The sequence below is a fragment of the Emydura macquarii genome, unplaced genomic scaffold (assembly GCF_026122565.2).
Source record: "Emydura macquarii macquarii isolate MOO-44397 ecotype Brisbane River unplaced genomic scaffold, CSIRO-AGI_Emac_v2 contig_1390, whole genome shotgun sequence".
Classification (NCBI taxonomy): domain Eukaryota; kingdom Metazoa; phylum Chordata; order Testudines; family Chelidae; genus Emydura; species Emydura macquarii.
Genome location: NW_027131527.1, coordinates 1,708,533 through 1,729,859, shown reverse-complemented (window position 1 = coordinate 1,729,859; position 21,327 = coordinate 1,708,533). Strand labels below are relative to the sequence as shown.

The 21,327-nt window shown below is 37.9% G+C and overlaps 1 protein-coding gene across 1 annotated transcript in view; it reads right to left on the bottom strand.

Moving 5' to 3' along the window:
* The window catches only part of NRG3 (neuregulin 3), a 752,789-nt gene that overhangs the window by 187,417 nt on the left and 544,045 nt on the right, over nucleotides 1–21,327 (bottom strand). Inside the window, 1 exon segment of the mRNA XM_067552466.1 lies at nucleotides 6,246–6,319. Coding sequence (XP_067408567.1) covers nucleotides 6,246–6,319 — 74 coding nt within the window.

The window sequence follows — 21,327 nt, the reverse complement described above, 5'->3', positions numbered from 1 at the left end:
CATATTTATGATTTTCCCTGCCTCTCTTGGGCCTTGGTTTCTCAGTATGTTTTGTCATAACCAGGTTGTAGTGCTTCAACACACTGCAGGCACATCATCGGTTTAAAGGCTTGTTCTTGTATTAATAGAGTTCTGGAGCCTTACAATTCAACCTCTTCAACAAAGCTCCTGTTTTGCAGAATAAAGTCCATTGAGTTCCTGTCTAAAAAGAGTCTCCCTTCCTACAAGGAAGGTGAAACTGCAAAGTTCCAGGCCAGCCCCTCTTTGAAACACCTTGACCCAGATTTTTATAAGTGTGTAGGCATTGCTGTGGTCTGTTGATGGAATTTAGACACCAAAGTGCCTAAATCCCTTTTGAAAATGAGATTTAGGTTAAAAAGTCAGTTAGGCATTGTGACACTAAGCACAGGAATGCCTAAATACCTTTAACATATGGGCCCTTGTCTATAACTACATACATCATGGGAATTTTATCATGAAGAATAAATGAAGAGCAAAAAAAGGTATTCCTCCACTCTCCTTTCAGATTTCCTCTCTTTCCACCTCCTCCCTAAAAAACAAAAAAATATGCACAACTTTCTCCTCATCTTGTGCTTCAGTACCTTTAAAAATGGAGGAAAAAGGAGAACACTATCTTTAGATGGAGTTTTACATGGAACCAGATGATGAGAACAGGGGATAGTACTCCTAAGTCTATGCAGAGAATGGCAACCCAACGCTGTATGTGCACTTCCATGTAATGTGCCTTTTCCTGCCTGTTGTCAAATTCAGGAAAATTTGTAAAGTGATTCTACTTTTTTTTTTTCACATACCCAAGCAGGATTTCTTTTTTAATACACACAGCTTGCCCCTAGGGCCCTCTCACTGCTTTTCTAGGCTGATTTGTGATGTCTGTCATGTACCTCAGGGGCACTCTGTTTATATAACCCTACAACTTATTGCTAGCAGAAATGTCAGGCCCACTTGCCCCACATCAACAAATCTAATCTTGTCCTGTCATTTCAAAGACTCCACCTGATCATTTTGGGTCAGTGCAGCTCCTACTTCTGCTTCTACTGGCCTCTGGGACACAAACGTTTGATCACACATTTTTTATGGTTAGACCATTTCACCTCAGTGACCACTGAGACTTTTATTTTATGATCTTATATATGGGGTGGCATTAGTCTTGAAAATGACATTGATTTGACCAAAGAAAATGACTAACTCCAGATAAACATTGCATGCAGCTGTTCTGAGGGCTCATTTTGTGTAAAGTAAGGCTCTGATCCTATAAACAGATGGCATTTTTTCTATAATATAATTACTGCAGAAGGGATTAAAACTCTTCCCTTCAGAGATGGCCCCAAGCTACAAAATTCACCTCTGGGTGCAGATCTCAAACAGAAGATTTTGTCCAAGGTTTTGTTCAGCCCATTTCAGAACTAGGTGCCAGCATGGAATTCTGATACCCATCTCTCTCCGCTCCTCTTCCCCTATATTTACCTTGTACTCTCACCCTCCCAGTTTCCTGTCCCACATCTTACATTCCCCATACATCCCTTCACTTTCCTCTCCCAGTCTCCTACTTACATTCTCCAATCTGCTCCCCATATAGCCCTGGAATTGTCTTAGTTTCACTCCTGCTCCAAACATACTTCTACACACTCACTGCCACTTTCTGCATCCCATATTCATTTTCATAGTTTCCTATCCAGATTTTAGCCATAGAGCTCAGGGGGAAGCTTGGTTTCAATCACACTGGAAATAACAGGAGATAACAGCTATCTTTTCTTGTGGCAACCTCATTATCACTTGCACAAGCTGCAGGAAAATGGCAATCTGAGGTTTCAGTTCCACTATTGGTAGTGGAAGATGGTGGCCACATTGAATAAGAAAGCAGGAGTCCATGAGCGAATTTAAAAAAAAAAAAGAAAGAAAGAAAGAAAATCAAACCAAAACACCGAATTTCACAAAACTTAGAAAATGTTGTGAATGCCAACAACTTGGCCTCTAGCTTCCTGGTCTAATATCAAAGAATGGGTGTCTGGTTCAGCAACTTTATCTTGATGTGCTTATTCTATTGTGGGCTCACTATTTCAGCAAACAGAGCTCCCTGTGCTGTTGTGAAGACCCAGTCTTTTGTGAAGTTACTAACAGAAAGCTCCAAACTTTCTGGCTTTATGTGGAAGCGTAGGTGTCTGGGGGTAGTGGTACAACTTTCCTGAGTAGTTACAGTTAATTTATAACCCAACAATGTTCTTGAGCAGGTCAAATTATTAATTAATTCCAATCAACACTACTTTCACCTGCCTTCTCTCCCTACTGATAAACCTGCCATGGTGGGAGTTTCGGGCTGAGAGCAAGACAACAGGGACGTACCTTGAACCATCCTATCTCAGGTTGTAGCTGAAATACATTGTGTTATGAAGTCTTAAGTCTTTATTCCATGCAATCAGCTACCGAATACATTAACACACCTATTTTTTTTCTGAGGTTGAAACCTTTTGCAGTCCTGAATACAAGGAATCACAAAACACTGACATAAGTTTTGCCCACTACCTGGAATAGACAATTTCCACTGGACTATGTTTCTGAATATTCACTCCATTTAGTTGTGTCTTCCTCCTTTCCCCTCCTAAACAGGAACATATGGCAGGTCAGAATTTGGTTTATTTTGTGTAATTTTATCAAACCTATTGTATGGCATTTTCTTTTATGACTTGAATTTGCTGTGATAATGTATCTCACTATTGTATTTTGTTGTTTAAAAATAGACTTTTAAATTACTAATTGTGTTAACTATTTGAATTGAAATGTAACACAGTTACCACCTTACATTAGTCACATTAGAACTGAGCATTTAGACTATTCATAATAAGTAAAATTACCTTCTCCATGTTTCTGGACTGTTGTATTTGTATAGTTATTACATGATTGGCTCTGTTTGGTGGTGGTGGAGTGTGAGGAGATTGATATAGTTTGCTGCCTAGGTTCTTTGCTTCAGTACTATTTTCCCCACTCTCAATCTAACTTGCTGTATCTGTGATGATGCTGGGGGCTAGGCTGATTGTGAGTTTTCAGGTCTGGAAAGGATTTATTTTTAAAAATTGCCATACTGCTGTGTGGGCTCTCCCCTCCACCATCACCACTTTCCAGCTAGCATAACTGAGGCCTGGATATGAGCTTGGAAATTACAATTGTGACAATTTTGGCAGGTTCCATTATGGTTGGAGAGTTAGAAAAGATCCATTGTGAGATCCTGTAACCCAGGGTGACACTCAGCTATTGGTCCTGAATGAGTCCAGCAATGCATGATTTTGGCAGGGGAGGGGTTGATTTGCACAGCTTGTAAATCTCTTCCTTTCATCTCTGCTATCTCTAGCATGGGAGAAGGGAGCAGGCTTAGGTTCTGACTTCCAGTGACTGGACAGGCCTGAGAGTAAAGGGAGGGAATGGCATTCACACCCACTCTCATCCAGGCCACTGAAAACACAGCGCAAGTGGGGTTTGTTCTTTGTTTTAAAAAATCATCAGAACAAAGCTTCGAGTCTCCTAAAATGGAAATAGATCTTCAAAGATTTTAAGGCAACTTCATTGCTATTCTGTTAGTGGGCAGACATTTACAGTCTAAGGATTTTTGTTCCATCCTTGTTTCTTCTTATTATTTAATGACAAATAGGGTAACCACTATGTTCTGAAAATGCTAATCTGGGCTATCAGAGGCAAAGGAAGAATTAGTGTCATGTTATTTCGACCTTTCTTATAGGCTTCCAGTAACATACCTATTTTTAGTGGTCATAGAAAGAGCAATCATAGGGCCCAATCATGGTCATACTGACTACCGAGTATTGTGCTTCCAACCCAGTGTAGTCTCACTGAAGTCAATCAGGATTGGATCCTCAGTCCTGATCTGATCAGCGTTGGTGATGATACAAAACCTCACAACTAGGGATAGAAGCCTTTTCAAAATCAATGCTTATATTTCAAAAACCGACAACTCAGCTGCTCAGCCACACAACCAAAATTTCACAAAGCTGGGGATGTGCCAGATCTTCAAAGGGCTAAGAAGATGTGCTTGTTAAGAAATAATGTCAAGTACTTAGCACACTCTTGGAGCTATATAAATAACAAACATTACTGCTACTAATTAATAATAATAAACTTGTGTTGATCATTAGTCCTAACCACAGGGAAGAGAAATAGAAGCAAAACCACAGAATTTACTTCTTATTAGCTAAAATAATATTTTATCATGGTCTACCAGTGAATAGCAAGGAGTTAACATAATCCATAATACAGTCTTATAATATTTAGAACAAACACAGATATGGTCACATGCATCGTCCCTCAACTATACCAGTATGCGTAAACATCCCCCAACACAAAACATTTGCCTCTGTTGAACGCAGATAAGGACTACATATATATTTAACTCCAAGACTGTCTGAAAAAATCCTTGACTAGTGGTCAACCTACCACAATTTTACTTTGTGAGTGAGAAGATTCTTGAGCTATTCACTGACTTCAGTGGAGCTATGCCAATTTATATCAGCTGAGGATCTAGCCCTTTGCTTTTAAGCCAACACAGTAATAGATTTCAAAACACAACTGATGTTGATCACAATTAAATTATCCTTCATGATCAAGGAGTTTGACAAGAAGATTTCAGATGAGATTTAAAACACAGGACAGGCTCTGTTGGCTGCATAATTATCTGTAGTCAGTACTAATATAAGCCAACCGGAATAACAGTGTCTCCCAAGTTAATGGAAATAAGTATGAGCAATCAACACAATGTCAAAAACCAATAGGAAAACATGCTTAAAGAGCAGAGGAAACGTTGGAAGCATTCAAAATATAAATTCTGTAGGGTTTCTGGCTTAACTCCATCTTAATGAGAGTCTTTCCATTTACTGTATTTGAATCAGGCCTTGACTGGATTTTATTGGAATATCTCATTGCTTGCTCAGAAATACTAGACTACAGTCTCCTGACAGTTAAATATCTAGCCAAATAAGTATCACATTGTCTTGATGTTACTGATTGATATTTCTTCTCCTTGCTTTTAAAATCCCTGGAACCTGTCTGCTTGACAACTGGTAACTCTAATGCACACAATTTAGCAAGCTAGAATCAGTCTATTCATTGCGGACTATATGACCACAATTAAAGGGCAGGCTAAAAGAAAAGCTAGACCAACAACAAAGCAATCTATAATGTGAGCCATCAGACATACAATACTGCAGAGCAACAGGTATCTCTGGCAGCAGTCATCCAAATAGCCTTTTCGACACCTAGCAAAGGAAGAAAACAACAAAAATAACCAGCAACCACAAATATATAGAGAAAAAAGCATTATTAAAAAAAAAAAACACACACACACTAGAAATATATTACTGTTTCCAGGTATAAGAAAGTAATAAGAGATTGGACATGACCCTTTGTTTTTTGCCTTTTTTATTTTTCTTAAAGAAAAATGAGGCAGTTAAGAAAATTAAATTAATTATTTGTTGCTATTTCTTAAATGGGATCCCTTTTAGGAAATGTGCCTTTGTTCTGCTAAGATGTTTTACACACATTCTTATCTAAACAGAATGAAAATCAATAACAAAACAAAAAAATTAACATGTGCCCATAGGATGCTTTTACATACAAGAAGAATTGTAATATAGAACTACATTCTGTCCACTTTGCACATGGGAGGTAGAGCCTTACTCCACAAGTAAAGTACAACTTCATGTGACCATAGGGACAGATTCTGGTCCAGAGTGATTAGAAGAAATACAGAGACCATATTTTTGTTAAATGTTTAATGTTGCACTTTAAGGAATATAACATTTTGTAGAGGGACTACTTTTCAGTTGATGCTTTTTGTTCCTTTGGAATCATATCATTTTAATAGTAGCACAAAACAAAAGGATATAAAAATAATGGTTAGTGTCCTCAGCTGGTTAATTTAGGCACAATTCCACCAAAATAAATGGACCTATGGCGATTTAAAACCAGCTGAGGCTTTGATCCAATGTTTTATTGCTATAGATCCCCCTTTTCTTTTTAAAATCACTTATAGGGTTATGTACTTTTGTCCACCAAAAATTACCCGATCAATGAGATTTATAAGTCTTATACTAAAGGGATACCATTCTTTAAAAGCAATTGAAATGGGCTGTAATAGAATTTCCAACAATAGGCAAAGGGTCATCTCTCATTGCAAGAGTTGCCTCCAGCATGTGATAAAGATAGTAGAAAAACATTTGACATACTTGGATCTGACAAGATTGAGTCGGTTTTCGGCAAAAATTGGTCACAGCGGACTCCTTGGTAGCCCTCTTTGCACCTGAGAGAAAGGGGATAAATGACAAACATACACATGCGGTCGTAAAAGGTGAATTTCAAGACATCACATTAACAGGAAACATTGTTGGCATTGTAGCATGTTTCTAATAATTTGAATCATTACAGAAGCAGCTTATTGCTGTAAATAAATAGGGTAATATAAAAGTCTGTATTTCAAAAAAGTTTCCCCTGAATAGTTCTTGACTATTTTACCGACTACCAAAAGAAACAGTATTTAAGCATGATTTTTTTAACTCCAGTAAAATAGTCATTATGTGCAGTAAAATAAATTATTATAACAGTTTTTACAGGTTTATAGAGCTTTGGTCCTATACACATTTACAACTTCTCAGTCTTTGGTTGTCCTACTAAAGAGTGAATATTTATCTTGCCATTAATTTTAAGGTCCTTTCTTGCCATGCCTAAAGGGTAGTATGTCTTTGGGTAATATTTATATCTCAACAATCTGGAGCATGCAAACCAAAATGCCTGCTGCCTAAACACACTTTTATTTATTTTATGGTCAGAGTATAATACTGTTATTCACACTGAATATCTCCTTACTCTACATTAATCCCATTGACTTCAATGTGACTATTTGTGGAATCGGATACTATTTAATGTTAATAAAGATATCAGACTCCTGCCTTTGATTTATTTATTTGTTGGGGAAAGAAGTGGCAAGGACTTAAATTATAAATGATAGCAGTGAAGCCTCTACATTACCAAAGCATTTTGATGTGCTGTATACAATACGCTCATCTCAGTATTGGCACCTTTATTAAGGGTAAGAAAACGGCATCTTGACTCATGTGACAGTGTTCAGGACAGAAGCAGCCTTGGCTCCTTCACAATATAATGTTTATACTCGTGACTCTTTAAGGAATTGATTTTTAAAATTTGAAGTGGCATCTAAAATGCTGCTTTTCGGTTAATAAATTTATGCTTTAGTGAGCAGGGTACCACCTAAGATCTGGGGAATATTTACAGAATATGTAAATATGTACATCTGTGCTGTAAACATTCATATCAGATTCAAATTCAGTACGAATTTAGAGATACCAAAAGAAAGTCAAAGCTATGGATGTTTTTATTTCAAAGCCTCTATCTCTTTCTGAGATACCTTGAGAACTCCTTGGACTTGTCCACATTATAAAATTACTATATATTACCACGCCTAAGGATGGCTGTGAAGAATGGCGTTAGATGACTCAACTTTGCAATCAATTGAAGCAGAACAAATCATTCCCTACTGGGACCAGGGTTTAATCCCAGTGAACTGACATGATGCTGAATACAATTTTTCTTGCTCTCCATTTACCCCAATGTCAATCAATACTGTCCTACGGCCAGTGTTACATAGGAAGTGATATTAGACAATCACAATGATCCATTCTGACTTCCAAATCTAAGAATCTATTCATTGGGTCAATTACCTGCATTCTTCACAACTGTGTTCAAACCTGGTAAAATTTTGTAATGTGGAATGCTTTTGCTGACTCACAAATAATTGAATAATGACCGCTATTCATAAGAACAGAAGAGAGAAGACTCAGAGTATTTTTTTTTTAATCTCCAATTCTGAGGGACCAAAAAGTGACTCATGTAAGCGAACAGCAGACTCTAACACCTTTAACTTGAACGCCTGAACTTGATTGTCTGGCACTTCTCATATGCAAGTACTTCTCATATGCAAGTACCAATATAAACCATAGAAGTGATGCTGTTTTTGTACTGGTGGCAGCACATTCTTTGAAAATCACTCTTACTGTCATTCTATGACAATAAATATACAATCATTTTACATGGTAATACAACAGTTTACTACACAGAAAATCCGTTCCCTGAAAGTTACAAAATTATATTTAGCACGGTCATATTCTACAAATGCTCACCTCACTAGCTAGGGCGTGTCTGTGATGAGGCCAAGAGCAATGGAGACACCACTGCTCCCAGCAGGACAGAGAAGGAAATGTCAGTCGGGAGCAGCTGGAGCAAATGCTATATGTATTCCCACTGATTCCTTCTCCCTGTCCCCTCTTGATGGATGTGTGCAGGTGTAAGGGAGAGGGGGAAGGTGCTCCTTCTTTCTTCTTCCCTCCATCCACATCTGTTGAGGCAGATAGCTGATTGGGATCTCTGTTCCAGAGCAACCCTTTCCCAGTCTTATCACATATTCTGGTCTTCCTGTGATTCTGGGGCAAGGCTGATCTCCAACTTTTCATTTGGGGTCTGGAAAGGATTTTTCCGATATTGCAAAATTGGCAGTCTGCTGTGTGGCTTTTTTGGGCACGGGCCCAGAGCACAACATTATGGCACAATGGTATGTCTCCATGTCTCATGCAGAGTGTGGCTCATCTCGTCTCGTATATGCAGGAAGTAGGAGAGATGAGAGGAATGGGTTGGGACCCTGGCCAGGCCTGAGGATGCTGAGATGGGTCATTGCCCCCATACCTATCCTCAGGTTTGTAGAATCCAGCACCATTGGTGCCCAATTAAAATCCACACTGGAACAGCAATACTGGGTAGTTTGAGAAGGCGGTGGTGGTGGGGTTCCCCACTGGATAAGTATTTTAATCAAGGGGCAGCTTCTACGTTTAATTATTCTATAGTGTACATTTTTCATTGTTTCTGTGTCAGCATCATTTGCAACTCCATTGGGCTCTGAGGAACAGGGTAGTGCAACACATTCAACTTGATTGAATTAATATGAATTAGCCTATAGAATTAGCCATTACATTTTCACCTGCTTGCACAGGTTGATATAACATATAACATTATGAATATATTTTCAGTACTTTCATCATTAAAAAATACTGTTGATTGGCATAGCACAGTGAAAATATACTGGTTTATTCAACACACATAAAAACCGCCTTGCAGAAAATAAAATACTTAAGAAGGAATTGTTAGATATAGCTTATGTCTTACAAATTATTTAAAGTGCTTAATGTAAGATTTGTCATATTGCAAGCTATTATGCATATTGCATATCTATTATGAATATCACACCAAACTTGAAAGTCTCGTGGGATGGCAGAAAAAGTAATATCCATTTGTGGAACCACCTTATACTCTCATTTGAAGTTATAGTCGTCAAATATAATAAACTTGATGATGTTGTGGCACTCTAATCCATGCTAAAACAGCTACTGTGCTTCTAAATTGGTACTTGTGCCCATCATCTCTGCTATGCCTGCATGGAACACTTTTAATTGGCAGTATGCCTTTAAGAAAGTGACAAATGAAAGGCTCCATTTAAAAAAATCACACATATGTCACATTAATAAGTTCAAATAAATCCAAATGAGCTGGCTGAATATCAGTGGTGGAACTGATCAAAATTATATTTATGGCTGTATTTGAAAGCTCTGATTGAGGAGAGAAATCTTGAAAATGCTTAAATGAAATAGACTGTTCCAATGGTGACTGTATTATTATGTAACAAGCCAGGGTTTGTTAAGCATGCCTTTATAAAAAAAAATGGAGGTGGCAGAAGAAATTGATTGCAGTGAACTAAAAGCACTGATCTGTATGTAAGACTCAGTTCAACAGAGCACTTAGAACACATGCTAAACTCCATCCCTATTCAGCAAATCACTTATGTGTAGTCTAAAGAGCTTTGCAGTATATGAACGGACTTAAGCAAATGCTTAAGTGCTTCGGTGAATTAGGACCTTACTAAATAACACCTAATTTGGTTTGTGTCTTTTGTTCCCTAAAGTAAACTAAGGAAATGAATTTGTCTATTTGTGCATTCTGAATTGCATCCAAAGTAATTGTGTATGCTTAGAAATTAGAAGGGAAAAAAAACAAACAAAACAAAAAAAGAAAATGGAATGATCTTTATACTTTCTAATACATTCAGAATATTATGAAAAGAGATTGACAAGTAAAACTATCCATCAAAATACTGAAAATCTTGCAAATACTATCCCTCTTCATCTTTTAAAATAAGCATAATTTTGTTTAATACAGCCAAGATTCAGCAGTTTAACTTTTGCACTTTTCTATTGGCGGTCAGCTTTCCCTAAGGTCATATCCTCCAGATCCCTGAAGTGACTACATTGTTCTACATTATATTGCTGTAGATGTCACATAAGATATCCACTGTGTGAAAATACAAGAGCTAAAAGGTTGCCAAAATTTCTATTGCAAATCCTTTACAACTAAAATATATTTCCCACCATGGTATGTGTACCAGTTTGTTTTCCTCTGTATTCTCTCTGTACGCACCCACCACATATGCATATATGTTATAGGATGAAAAGGACACCCCTTTTTATTCTACTTACTTAGACAACCTTCCCCATTTAATCTATAATTAATATTAAATGATACTGAAATATATATTTCACTCATTGTTAGCACAGGAATTTGTTATAGATATTACTCCTTCTACTCTGATTGGCTGAGAGGGCTTCATTTACTAATATAACTATATTTATTTCTTAGTAATGATACAGTATGCAGATCCCTAGAACTCAGAATGACAGGTATTATTACACAATCAAAGTGAAAGTATATTCTGAAAATGCCACTCTTTAATCAGCTACTGCCCTCAGAAATTCCCATCTATATGACTACATCACACATGTCTACCTTAAGCTGATTTCTGACCTTATCCCCACCTAACCCAAGGAACTGAATACAATGTAATTTTTTAAAAAGAATTATCCATAAGTGGGGGTAAGATGCACACCTAAGCTTTCCTAAAAAAGCAAAGAGGAACGGGGAAAGATTTTTTGAAGAATGGGTGTAAGAGATGTAGGGAAGGAGTTAGAAGTTGAGGCAGCCATATTTGTTTTAAGCCTATGAAAGGAGTATTCTGAAAATAGTAATCAGTCAAAGCACAGTAAATTATAGCAGCCAGTGAGAACGCAGAGAGCATAACACACATTTCTGTATAACAACAATTTAAGTATGCTCCCTCTTAATGCAGTAGTAGCCATATCTTGAGCCAAAGGCATACCTATGAGTGTTAGTTGGACTCTCTAAAAGGCACTGCCAAAGGATTGGATGTTTATAAGCCCATGACAGAGTTATTACCTCATAAGCTGGAAAGATCCTAATGTGAAAGAGTGAATTAATAGTTCCTAGTGAAAAGCAAAGTCTGGATATACCTAGGATAATCAAGCCAGTGTAATCTTCCTCATTCCTACAAAAGTATCAAAAACAACACTCCCAGCAGTGGTCTCAATGAGAAAAGACTCATGTTCAAATTTCTGCTGGTTAAAGTACATCAAATTAATTTCACATGACACCATTTACAGCCATTACATTATGGAAACCTAAACAGTAGTAGTTATAATGGGATATTTATTTATTCTCAAAGCGAGGAATCACAGATGTAGGTGAGGAAATGTCCTGGTGGCCTATAAGGTTTAATCAATATTTTTTTCACCACGCAGACTCTCTCAACTCTGGCTTGAGAGAACATGTATTGAATAGAATAAATAAGGTGCAGTGAACAACAATTCTATGCAGGTCTTGGGTTGTGCCAAAGAAATCTAACCCGAGTTAGGACATAAACAGAAAGAATAATGTCCTGTTTTACACATAGTCTGAGCTAGAATCCTCTGTTGCTACTACTTAAAGAAATGGCCCTGGATTTTGCCACTGATTTCAGTGGGGCCAAGATTTCACTCATGATATAAGAAGAAAGGGTTTCTAAACCAGTTAGGACTGGAAGAGTGCCATAAGAATTTGACTCATGAAAACATACCGCATACCCGTATTTTTGGCTGTGGGTGGCTTTTTCTGAAATGATAGTATTGTATCATGAGTGATTTGTATGAGCAATGCTAGGTTATGTCAAAATCTGTGAAGGAGTTAGCACTCATAAAATTAGGTTTACACCTACGACCATCCTTACAGACTTACAACATAAATATACTATTTAAACTCCAAATCAGATAATTATTATAGCTGGCTTGCCAGAAATTATAGGGGTCTGATCACAAACTGTATATCAAGCAGGGTGGATGGAAATGGCATATTTCCTTTTGTGAGATGCAGAAACATCTCAGCATGGCAATGCAGATGCTCACTCCAGTCTTAGAGAATTAACAATACTCTTTTATAAAGGGGTGCGTGTAACTAAACTTAACAAGCAAATTGTTAAAGAAAAAATGTATTGTTTTTCTTAATTGTGGGAATGAACGTGCGTGTGGGGCTGTGGGAGCTCAGATAGCAGGCAGTCTGTTCTCACTATGTATGTATGGCAGAAAGCAAGAAATGAAAAGAAGTAGGAGGAAGGGTGACAGCACTTAAACAACAACAGTAATGAGAGTGTGCCATAGCAATGGAGGAGGCTGACCTGGGCTAATCCTCTCTCTTGATGTTACTATCAGACCACAGTATATATAACTGAACACAGACAAGGAGTATGTCTTATTCTCTTCCTGAGCGGGAACACTGGACTATAAAGAGAAGTTACAAAAAAAACCCATCAGTTTTCACAGGAGGCTCTGCTGTTGCACATGGGCCACGTCTGCAGCATTACTGTCCAACCACACTAGCTGGAACCACATTTGTAAATATGTTTCTTGGTAGCATGGAGACATCATGCTTCCCTGGCCAGCGTAGATAGGGCTTAACTGTTTTATAAATCAGCTTAAAACATGTGCTATAGCTAAGTGAGACATAGCATTTAATTCACTGTCTCCAGCTAAACCAAGGTTGCAGGCCACCAGTTGCCATAAATTCACCAGCAAATGGGGAGGAATGGCAAATTCACCTGCAACACCCACTCCATCATGGGAACACAGAGCCAGATAATGTCAGAAAAATGAGCAGTTTTGGCAGAGAGGTAAAGGGTTCAGAGTGCCCAAGCGATATGCTAATTTAATGCACCGAGGAGGTTCCATGGCCTCAGACAAACTAAAGCTGTCCTTTACAATAGCAATGCTACCTTTCTCCAACAGTGAATAACTCCCTTGTGATACTATTCCTACAGATGTCAGCTGTGCAAACTGTACACTTTTCACGAAGGGGGTGAATCAAGACTCCAGTTGATAGCACAATTTGAGGAATCAGTTTATCACAGTTAGATCCTTTTTACACTTGCCAGAGGGCCAGATTAACCTGTAAGACTCAGCAGCTTTCTACTACACCAACAATCCAAAACAGCCATAAACTCAGGCTAAACAGTTAGCTAAATGGTGCTATGGGATCACTAGAACAATACGAAGAAGCCAGCGTGCACCTGTGAATCTGGGCCCAGGATAAAACCTTGATCATAAGACTCATATTTAAATACAACTGGGCTAACATGGCTTGAATCGTTACCTTAGTTAGCATCAAGAAAAACAAAAAGAAGCCCCACATATCAACAAGAGTAAATAACTCCAATCAATAGAACCACCGTCAATTGGCTTCCTATGTAGCAAAATATGTTAGTGTCAGGGTCTCCACAAACTTGATGGATTTGTTACTTTGCTAACATTCAGAATTGTCATTGTTCACGTAACCAATTTTCAGAAACATACCTAGCTATGATTTATAAACAGTACTCAAAGCTTAGTCAATCAGGCCAATGAACCAAATTACAACAGGAAAAAACCTGCTATAGGCAATAGCATTTTATTTGTTTTGAACTTTTACCTCTTCTAGAGTTTCTGATTATTGACAAAAGATCTCTCAAAGCTTTCCCCAGGGTCAACCCCTTCCACAAGTGCCTCATTGTGGATGGTCCAGGGAATTCCCCACCACACAGTCTGCAGGTTAAACATGTTTGGTTTTTTTTTTTTTTTTATCAATGTCAGTCTCTTGGCATTTGGGCAGACAAACAAATTCTAAAGTTAGTTACTATAAACTTGGTGGTGCGCAAAGAAAAATCACATGAAAATGACACATTTGAAAGGAACAAAAGAGCTCCGTAGGGAGATCGGTGAAGAGACAATGCTTTGGGACACCAGCCCTTCCAGACTTGCTGATGGAAGTTATTCAGTAGGTGACCAGCATAGGCAGACTACTTTGCATCCAGCAAAATGGAGGGAAAGGTCACTTTTCCCACAGCTATTCCCCCTAATCTGGTGATAGGCACAGGAGTTGTTACAGTGCCTCTACACCACTGGAAAGCCTCTGGGATGAGCCTCTTGTGGCCAGTTACATCACCTGTAGGGTAGCACAAAATGGCCACATCATGGTGCAAACTATGACCCTACAGCTGCAGAGAAGAACAGATAAAGTTGCAAAGAAGGGTTACTTGATATGGTTTTGTTTGAAGAGGCTTTAGTGTTTTAGAGATTTTCTATATACAGGAGAGTTTACCAGCATAACTATAGCAGTATAATTCTACTGCTCTAGATATTCCGGTATAACTCCCTGTGTAGAAACACTGATACCAAAATAAGAGTGTCGTATGCTGGTAATTTCCTTCATGTAGACAAGCCCTTCCCAAGCAAAACAGTGTGGTATAGTGAACTGAACACATGCCTGGGATTCAGGATACTATTCCCAGCCCTGCCACTGGCCTGCTGGATAACCTTCGGCATGTCATTTCACTTCTCCCTGCCTCAGTTTTTCCATGTCTAAAAGGAGGATGATAGTGACCTCTATGGTAATGTGCTTTGAGACCTACTGATGAAAAGTGCTATATCAGAGATATTCTTATTCTTTTTATCTTCTGAATGTGGACACAATGCTGTTTTGCTTGATTTTATTACATATCTTAAATAAGTGCAGTGTGTGTGCACGCACGTGTGTATGCACGGGTGTTTTCCTATTGCTATTGATTTGGGGTTGGGGTGGGGTGAGAGGGAAGAGGAAAATTGTGATTTACTTTGCTTTCTGGATTTGGGTACAGAAACATTGCTGACCTTGTTGAAGTTTTGTATGAATGTTGTATGCAGCTGCTACATTTGTACCCGAAATGAGAGAGGAGAACGCGATGTTAACAGCCCATTGGAATTCAGTCAGATTTTCTAAATATATATTTTATTTGTAGGATTCCAGTTGCTGTGTTTTTGAAGGGTTCATCTTCCTTTAGGTCTTCCTTTGGACACTGAGGGCCAAATCCTCAGCTAGCGTAAGTCAGCATAGCTCCATTTCCATCAGCTGAGCTCCACTGATATACACCAGGTGAGGCTCTGGACCCTAGGCTAGCTAACATCTACACAGGCTAAAATACATTAGTCTAAAGGTTATGAATCTAGTAAGTGAATCTATTATATTTCCAATAATGCCTTTAACATTCCTTTTTTGTTTCTTTGAGGCCTGAGAGGATGTTATTGGATGATTGCTCAGATGCCCTGAGAATTCTTTTATGTGGGGTACTCTTTTGTCACCCCTCTGGTTCAAATTATAATGAGGCTGTATGGGGAGATAGTGAACTGATGTGGACTGCAGTACATCCAGCCTGTGGATGACACGCAGCTCTATGTCTCTATTTATTCAGACTCAGCCAGTGTGGTTGACTGGCTCTTTCAGTATCTAATGGAGATTGTGGCTTGGATGACAGCCAGCTGGATAAAGCTCAAGTCAGACAAAACTGAAGTAATTTTGGGGAAGCAATTGAAGAAAATGGAGTTGAGATCAGCCGCCTTGATTGAGGGAGCCTTCCCACCTTTCTGTTGTTCAAGATCACAATCATTACTTGGTGGCTGGATGTCAACATCTCAACAGCGGGCTAGATCACTCCTCCCCCAGCATTTCTTCTTCACAGGAAAGCTCTAACTAAATGGACATTTCACCACATAAAGCTCAAAGTGGCTTTGGATCCGGCTACATGACGACAGCTAAGGTTGCTTGCGGCATTGAAACTAACAGCTGCTGGTGTTAAACAGGAGGCAAACAAGGCAGATGACCCAAGAACTCACTTAACTCCTTGACTTGACATAGCACAATTTTGACAACTTTCAAGGCATTCTGCCAAGCTTATCTACATTCCAGCCTTCCTCTGAGATAATAGAGTGGAAAGAAGTGAGGTGAAATGAGTGCGTGGAGATCTTTCTCTGTAGTACTAAATCGGAGGGAATAGCTTTATTATGTAGGAGCCCAATTTGATTTTTTTTTTTGTATGTGTTTTTATATAAAAATATTTGCATGTTCGCCTTGAAGATAGGATATACATATTTTAAATAAATGGACTTGTGGTTGTGATAATCAGGGTCCAGACATCCCAAGGGAGAACCAGACGGTTTAACCCCCAAAATGAGCATTTGAACCATCTGATTGCATGAAAGTGTATTGAGGAGGGTCTTTTATGAAAGTTTGTAATTTTTTGAACTTGACAGACACTATGAAATATGTACACAGACTATGGTTATGAATGTATGTATGCATTTGTGCATAGCGAAAACAGTGCTCATAAACTTCAGCTCCACTTTACAGCAGGGCAGTGAGCAATCAGGCAGGTAGGGGCACCTCCCAAATCAGTAGTCTACCCAAAACCAACTTTCAAGTGCCAATCCGTTGTCCAGCCCAGGAAAGGACAATGGTGAACCATTAAAGTTCATTAAATGAACATCCCAATTATCAAATCAACAGGGAATTTCCCCAATCTAACTAGCCATGAGTTACCATACCAAGAAGTGGGGGTGGAGAGGCCTTTAAAAAAAAGAGGCTTGAAACTGTGATTTTCATCCAGAAACAGAGGGACAGCCTCCAGGTGGGAAGCTGCCTGGATGTGGTGGATCCCCCATATAACTAATGGGTATGCTGGGAAACTGGTCAAATGAAATAGGCAACTTGAATTGGAAAAGGGATTTGTTTAATTAGCCAAGTGTAAAGCCTGAGGTTGTGTCTTTATGTTTATTTACTGTATAATTTGTACACGTTAGCTATCCCCTGACTATTGCATCTTTGAATCTGTGTTTTTTCCATTAAATAAACTTTTTCTTTATTTTTATCCCAAGCAGGCCTCTGATATGCAGGCTTCTGATATGTGTAGAGTCTGTACACCAAAGTGAACTTATAGCTGGGGCGCTGGTTTGATGCCTTCAGGGGTGACAAACAACAGGGAAACGGTTCAAGTATCTGGTAGCTAAGAACTCAGGGAGGACAGATTTGGGGATACTCAGGACTAAAGGGGACGATGATGTCACCCTGCAAGGAGTAACCCAGCTGGGGAGACTTTATAGTTACGGGCTGGCTGCTGGCATCAGACATCTGACCCATAGCTGCAGAGCATGAAGGCTCCTAAGGTTATAGGGCAGATGGTGACAGACCTCCTTATTGGTCTGGGTGATCCCCAAAACGTCACAGTGGCCACATTTTAGCTAATTAATAACTCGAGATCTTATCTTAAATGTTTTGGCAGAGTATCATCACACATACAAAAATGAAGTAACTATATTTTCCTAAAATATTAAGAAATAAAGATGAGACAGTAAGATTCTTACATAATTTTGTTCTGATGGGAACAATACTGATTTGTTTTGTTTAGATTTAAAAAAAAAAAAAAAAAAAAAAAGTTGGATAAGCTCTGATTATGAACAGTCCCTAGAGTAGTTGCTTGTTCCCAGCAGAATGAAACTTTATTTTGCTTACTATGATTTAATTGTATAATTGATGTTCTAGATCCTGTTTTTTCTAAAAAGCCCAATATCATGGCATATTTTGTCACCCTTACAGTCACATTAGGCCTACTACTGAAGTGCCACAATGATTTAAACATGCTACTCCAATGTGAACAGCAGCAGCAGCACAATCTGGTTTTAAAAGATTGCAACAGAATCTGCTTATGAATGTGTTAAAATTGACAAAAGGACTTTAGCTTCTGCAAAAGTAGATGCTGAACATCAGCAAATGGTCACTGATGCCAAATTCCAACATTGGAATTAGTCTAGATTTAGAGACCATTTACTAGATCAGTTCAGATGCTTCTATTTTTAGTCAGGTTGGGGATAAAATTATATGGTTTAATTTAAGAAAAGCAATAATTAAGAAATTACATCTACTGTTATTATTGTAATTATTAACAATAAACAAATCAATAGGAGAATCACCTTTGAGAATATCTGAGGGTACATCTGTATACTATACAATCCACAATGTATAGCTTTTTTTGTAGGACTGAGAGGTTAGTATTAGATATCCAACAATAACTAGTGTGCTCCTGGGAAACTCCACACGAGGCCTGATCCAATACCTATTAAAATCATTTTAAAAACTCCCATTGATTTCAGTGGTTTGGGATAAGGCCAATAAAACAAATGCACATCTATCAATTGTCCCTGCAAAAAAAGGTACCCTTCTGCTACTCTCTGCACCTGTACCATTTTGTACACAGAATTGTGGGGGTAAGTATTTGCTGGTTGAGAACTGCAGCCAGAAAAAAAGGCCATCCCTGAAAGTTTAAACCAAAATATTTTTTATATTCTGATCCTGGAACTCAATGAGTTGAAACACACCATTAATGCCACGGTTGCAGTAAACAACAGCATATATAACGATTCATCTTTCAGCTCTAAAATGCAACTGTTGATAGGTTATATCTCAGGATCTACATAATTTGAACATTTGTGGGGAAAAAAGTTCTATTAAAACAACAAGAAAAGGATGCTGCTGTTTTGGTTTATTCAAAAACAAAACCAACCAACAAACAGCCCCCTCCTTTCGCTCTGCTCTTTCCGGAAAGAAAGCATTAAGCACTATTAATGCAGAAATCATAGCAGATAAAATTATTAGAAAATAGATGTGACATAAATTAGCTGGGATGTATAGTAATTGCAGTAGTGAGGTGAAGATGAAAAGAAAAGGAGTTGAACAATTAGAGAGTGGTAATTTAGAGTGCTGTCAAATAGAAGAATTCAAAATGGATAGAACTGAATTTATCTGCTACAACAACATGACTGAAAAAATGAAAATTTAAAGTCCCACAGACAGAACTGGGCATTTGGCAAGTCATCATAAAAATTAAATGAGATGGGGAAGTATATGCCAAGACTGGATAGTATTTAAAATGTCAACAATAAGTCATCTGCAGAAGATGTTGTAAGAGCTGTGTGAACAAACTGGCAAACTTCTAGAAGATCAGATATTAGCTCACCACACATCTCAATGGATAAATAGATTAAAAAGGGCAACACTCCAACACATCATTCTGAAATAAAAGCTAGATATTGAAAGGGAAATGATAGAAATAGATGGCTAATAAACCGGGACTGTGAACACCTTATCCATAAAGAAAGCACCTAACTGACTACAAAACTGCATCACATCATGACTGTAAAAAGTGTAATTAACTTATAGTGTTAACCATGACTTTGCAGGAAGTGTAGACAAGGACAAGTCATATTCAGCATTATGTCAGCTACTCATGGATAACTCCTGGTCCCAGTAGGTTTTAACCATGACTAGCTGACATGATATTGAATATGGCTTGACCTTGACTACATTCACTGCAAAGTCATGGATAGCATCATGTTAGGTAATTCAATTCTTTATGGCTAAATTCTAGTGTGATAAAATGTTGTACAGAAGATAGGCACGGAGTAGTATTATTTATGCAAATAGGTAATGCATAGTGTGCTGCTGATTTCATTTGCACTATTCTGAGAGTTGATTATTCTGTTTCACAGTCAAACTAAGGAGAACTATCTGTTAGAGATGGTTGGGAATTTTTTAATGAAAAATTTCTCTCTTTGGTTGATTTGTCAAAACCAAAACAGTTCGCAGGGAAGGGTCAGTTTCAATATATTTCCAATTTTAAAACAATGTTTAAAGTTTTGAAATTTTTGATATTTTTCAAAGAAAAAAATCATTTATTCATGTAGAACAACTTTATTTAGAAATAAGTTAAAGTAAAAAATGTAAAAAATATAAATGAAAAAGATTGACATTGAAACAAAATGTTTCAAAATTATCAGAATGAAATGTTTCAATTGACCCAATTTTGAAAATTCTCAAAGGGAACAGTTTTCTTGTCTCAACGAGCTCTAAAAAGTAGTTCTCTTTAGGTAAACCTTTGTATTCGTTAATAGGATTAGGCAAGCAGAATAAGTAACTCTCCTCTACCTTCTCATTCTTTTGGGCAGGAGGATTGTAGGTATGAGGAACTTTGGATGAATCATCCCGTGCCTTATCTACTTACTTAGTCTGATGGTGGGCATATAAAACATGGAAAATCCAATACAGCTTGTTGAGAATTAAAGCCTGATTCAGTGCCAGTCAAGACACAGCCACAATTATTGCCACAGACCATAAATTAAGCTGTGACTTTCTATCAGAAAGCTTATTTGTAAGTATGAAAGGTTTGCACCAAAACCAAGGTGAAGAGCTTGCTCTCCACTATGAGATCTACAGTATATAACTTACTAAGAGCCAAATCCTGAGGTCCTCATTCAGGCAAACATCAAGTGAAATCAGAATAAAGATTAGATAAAAGCTGAGTTGGGATTTGGCTGTAAGTATGTTAGTGCCAGAAAAGGAATAGGCACATCTGATGAAAATTACAGAGCACACTGCACAAAATTCAACTCTAAAAAATATTTACCATGATTTAGATATTCTCAGAGTGATCAAAAGCTACACGAATTTGAGTAGCTTTGAGCAAGGCATGGTGTGCAATCCTCAGAGACAATTCCCGCTCTGCTTCTTCTTTGCTGCAGGAGACAGTAATTTACTGCTGATCTATACCAGTAGCAAATTGCAAGTTCCTGCTCTCTATGCCACTAAGCTCACTTCACCTTATAGAGTCGCAATGAATGTATTGGTCACTACCAAGAGTTTGCTCATCTCTAATCAAAACCAAAGTCTTGCAGCTTTGAAATTTAATTAGACAGAAAAGCCCAGAGAAACTTCCATTGTTTACACGGCAGGTTTGTGGAATTGTTACACAAAAAAGATTTTAAAAATCCAAACAATAACACAATAGTCCATCAATTCGAATGTACTAATCATAGTAATATTAAGGCACCACCTCTACTTGAGTATCATCTAATAAACCCAATTTCTGTGTCTAAAAGTTTTAACCTAGTTACTGAGCAATCATCTCCCTGTTAGGCTGGATTTTAACCAACCAGAAGAACTGAAAATCTTTTATTAGTTTTTTTCTACAATATA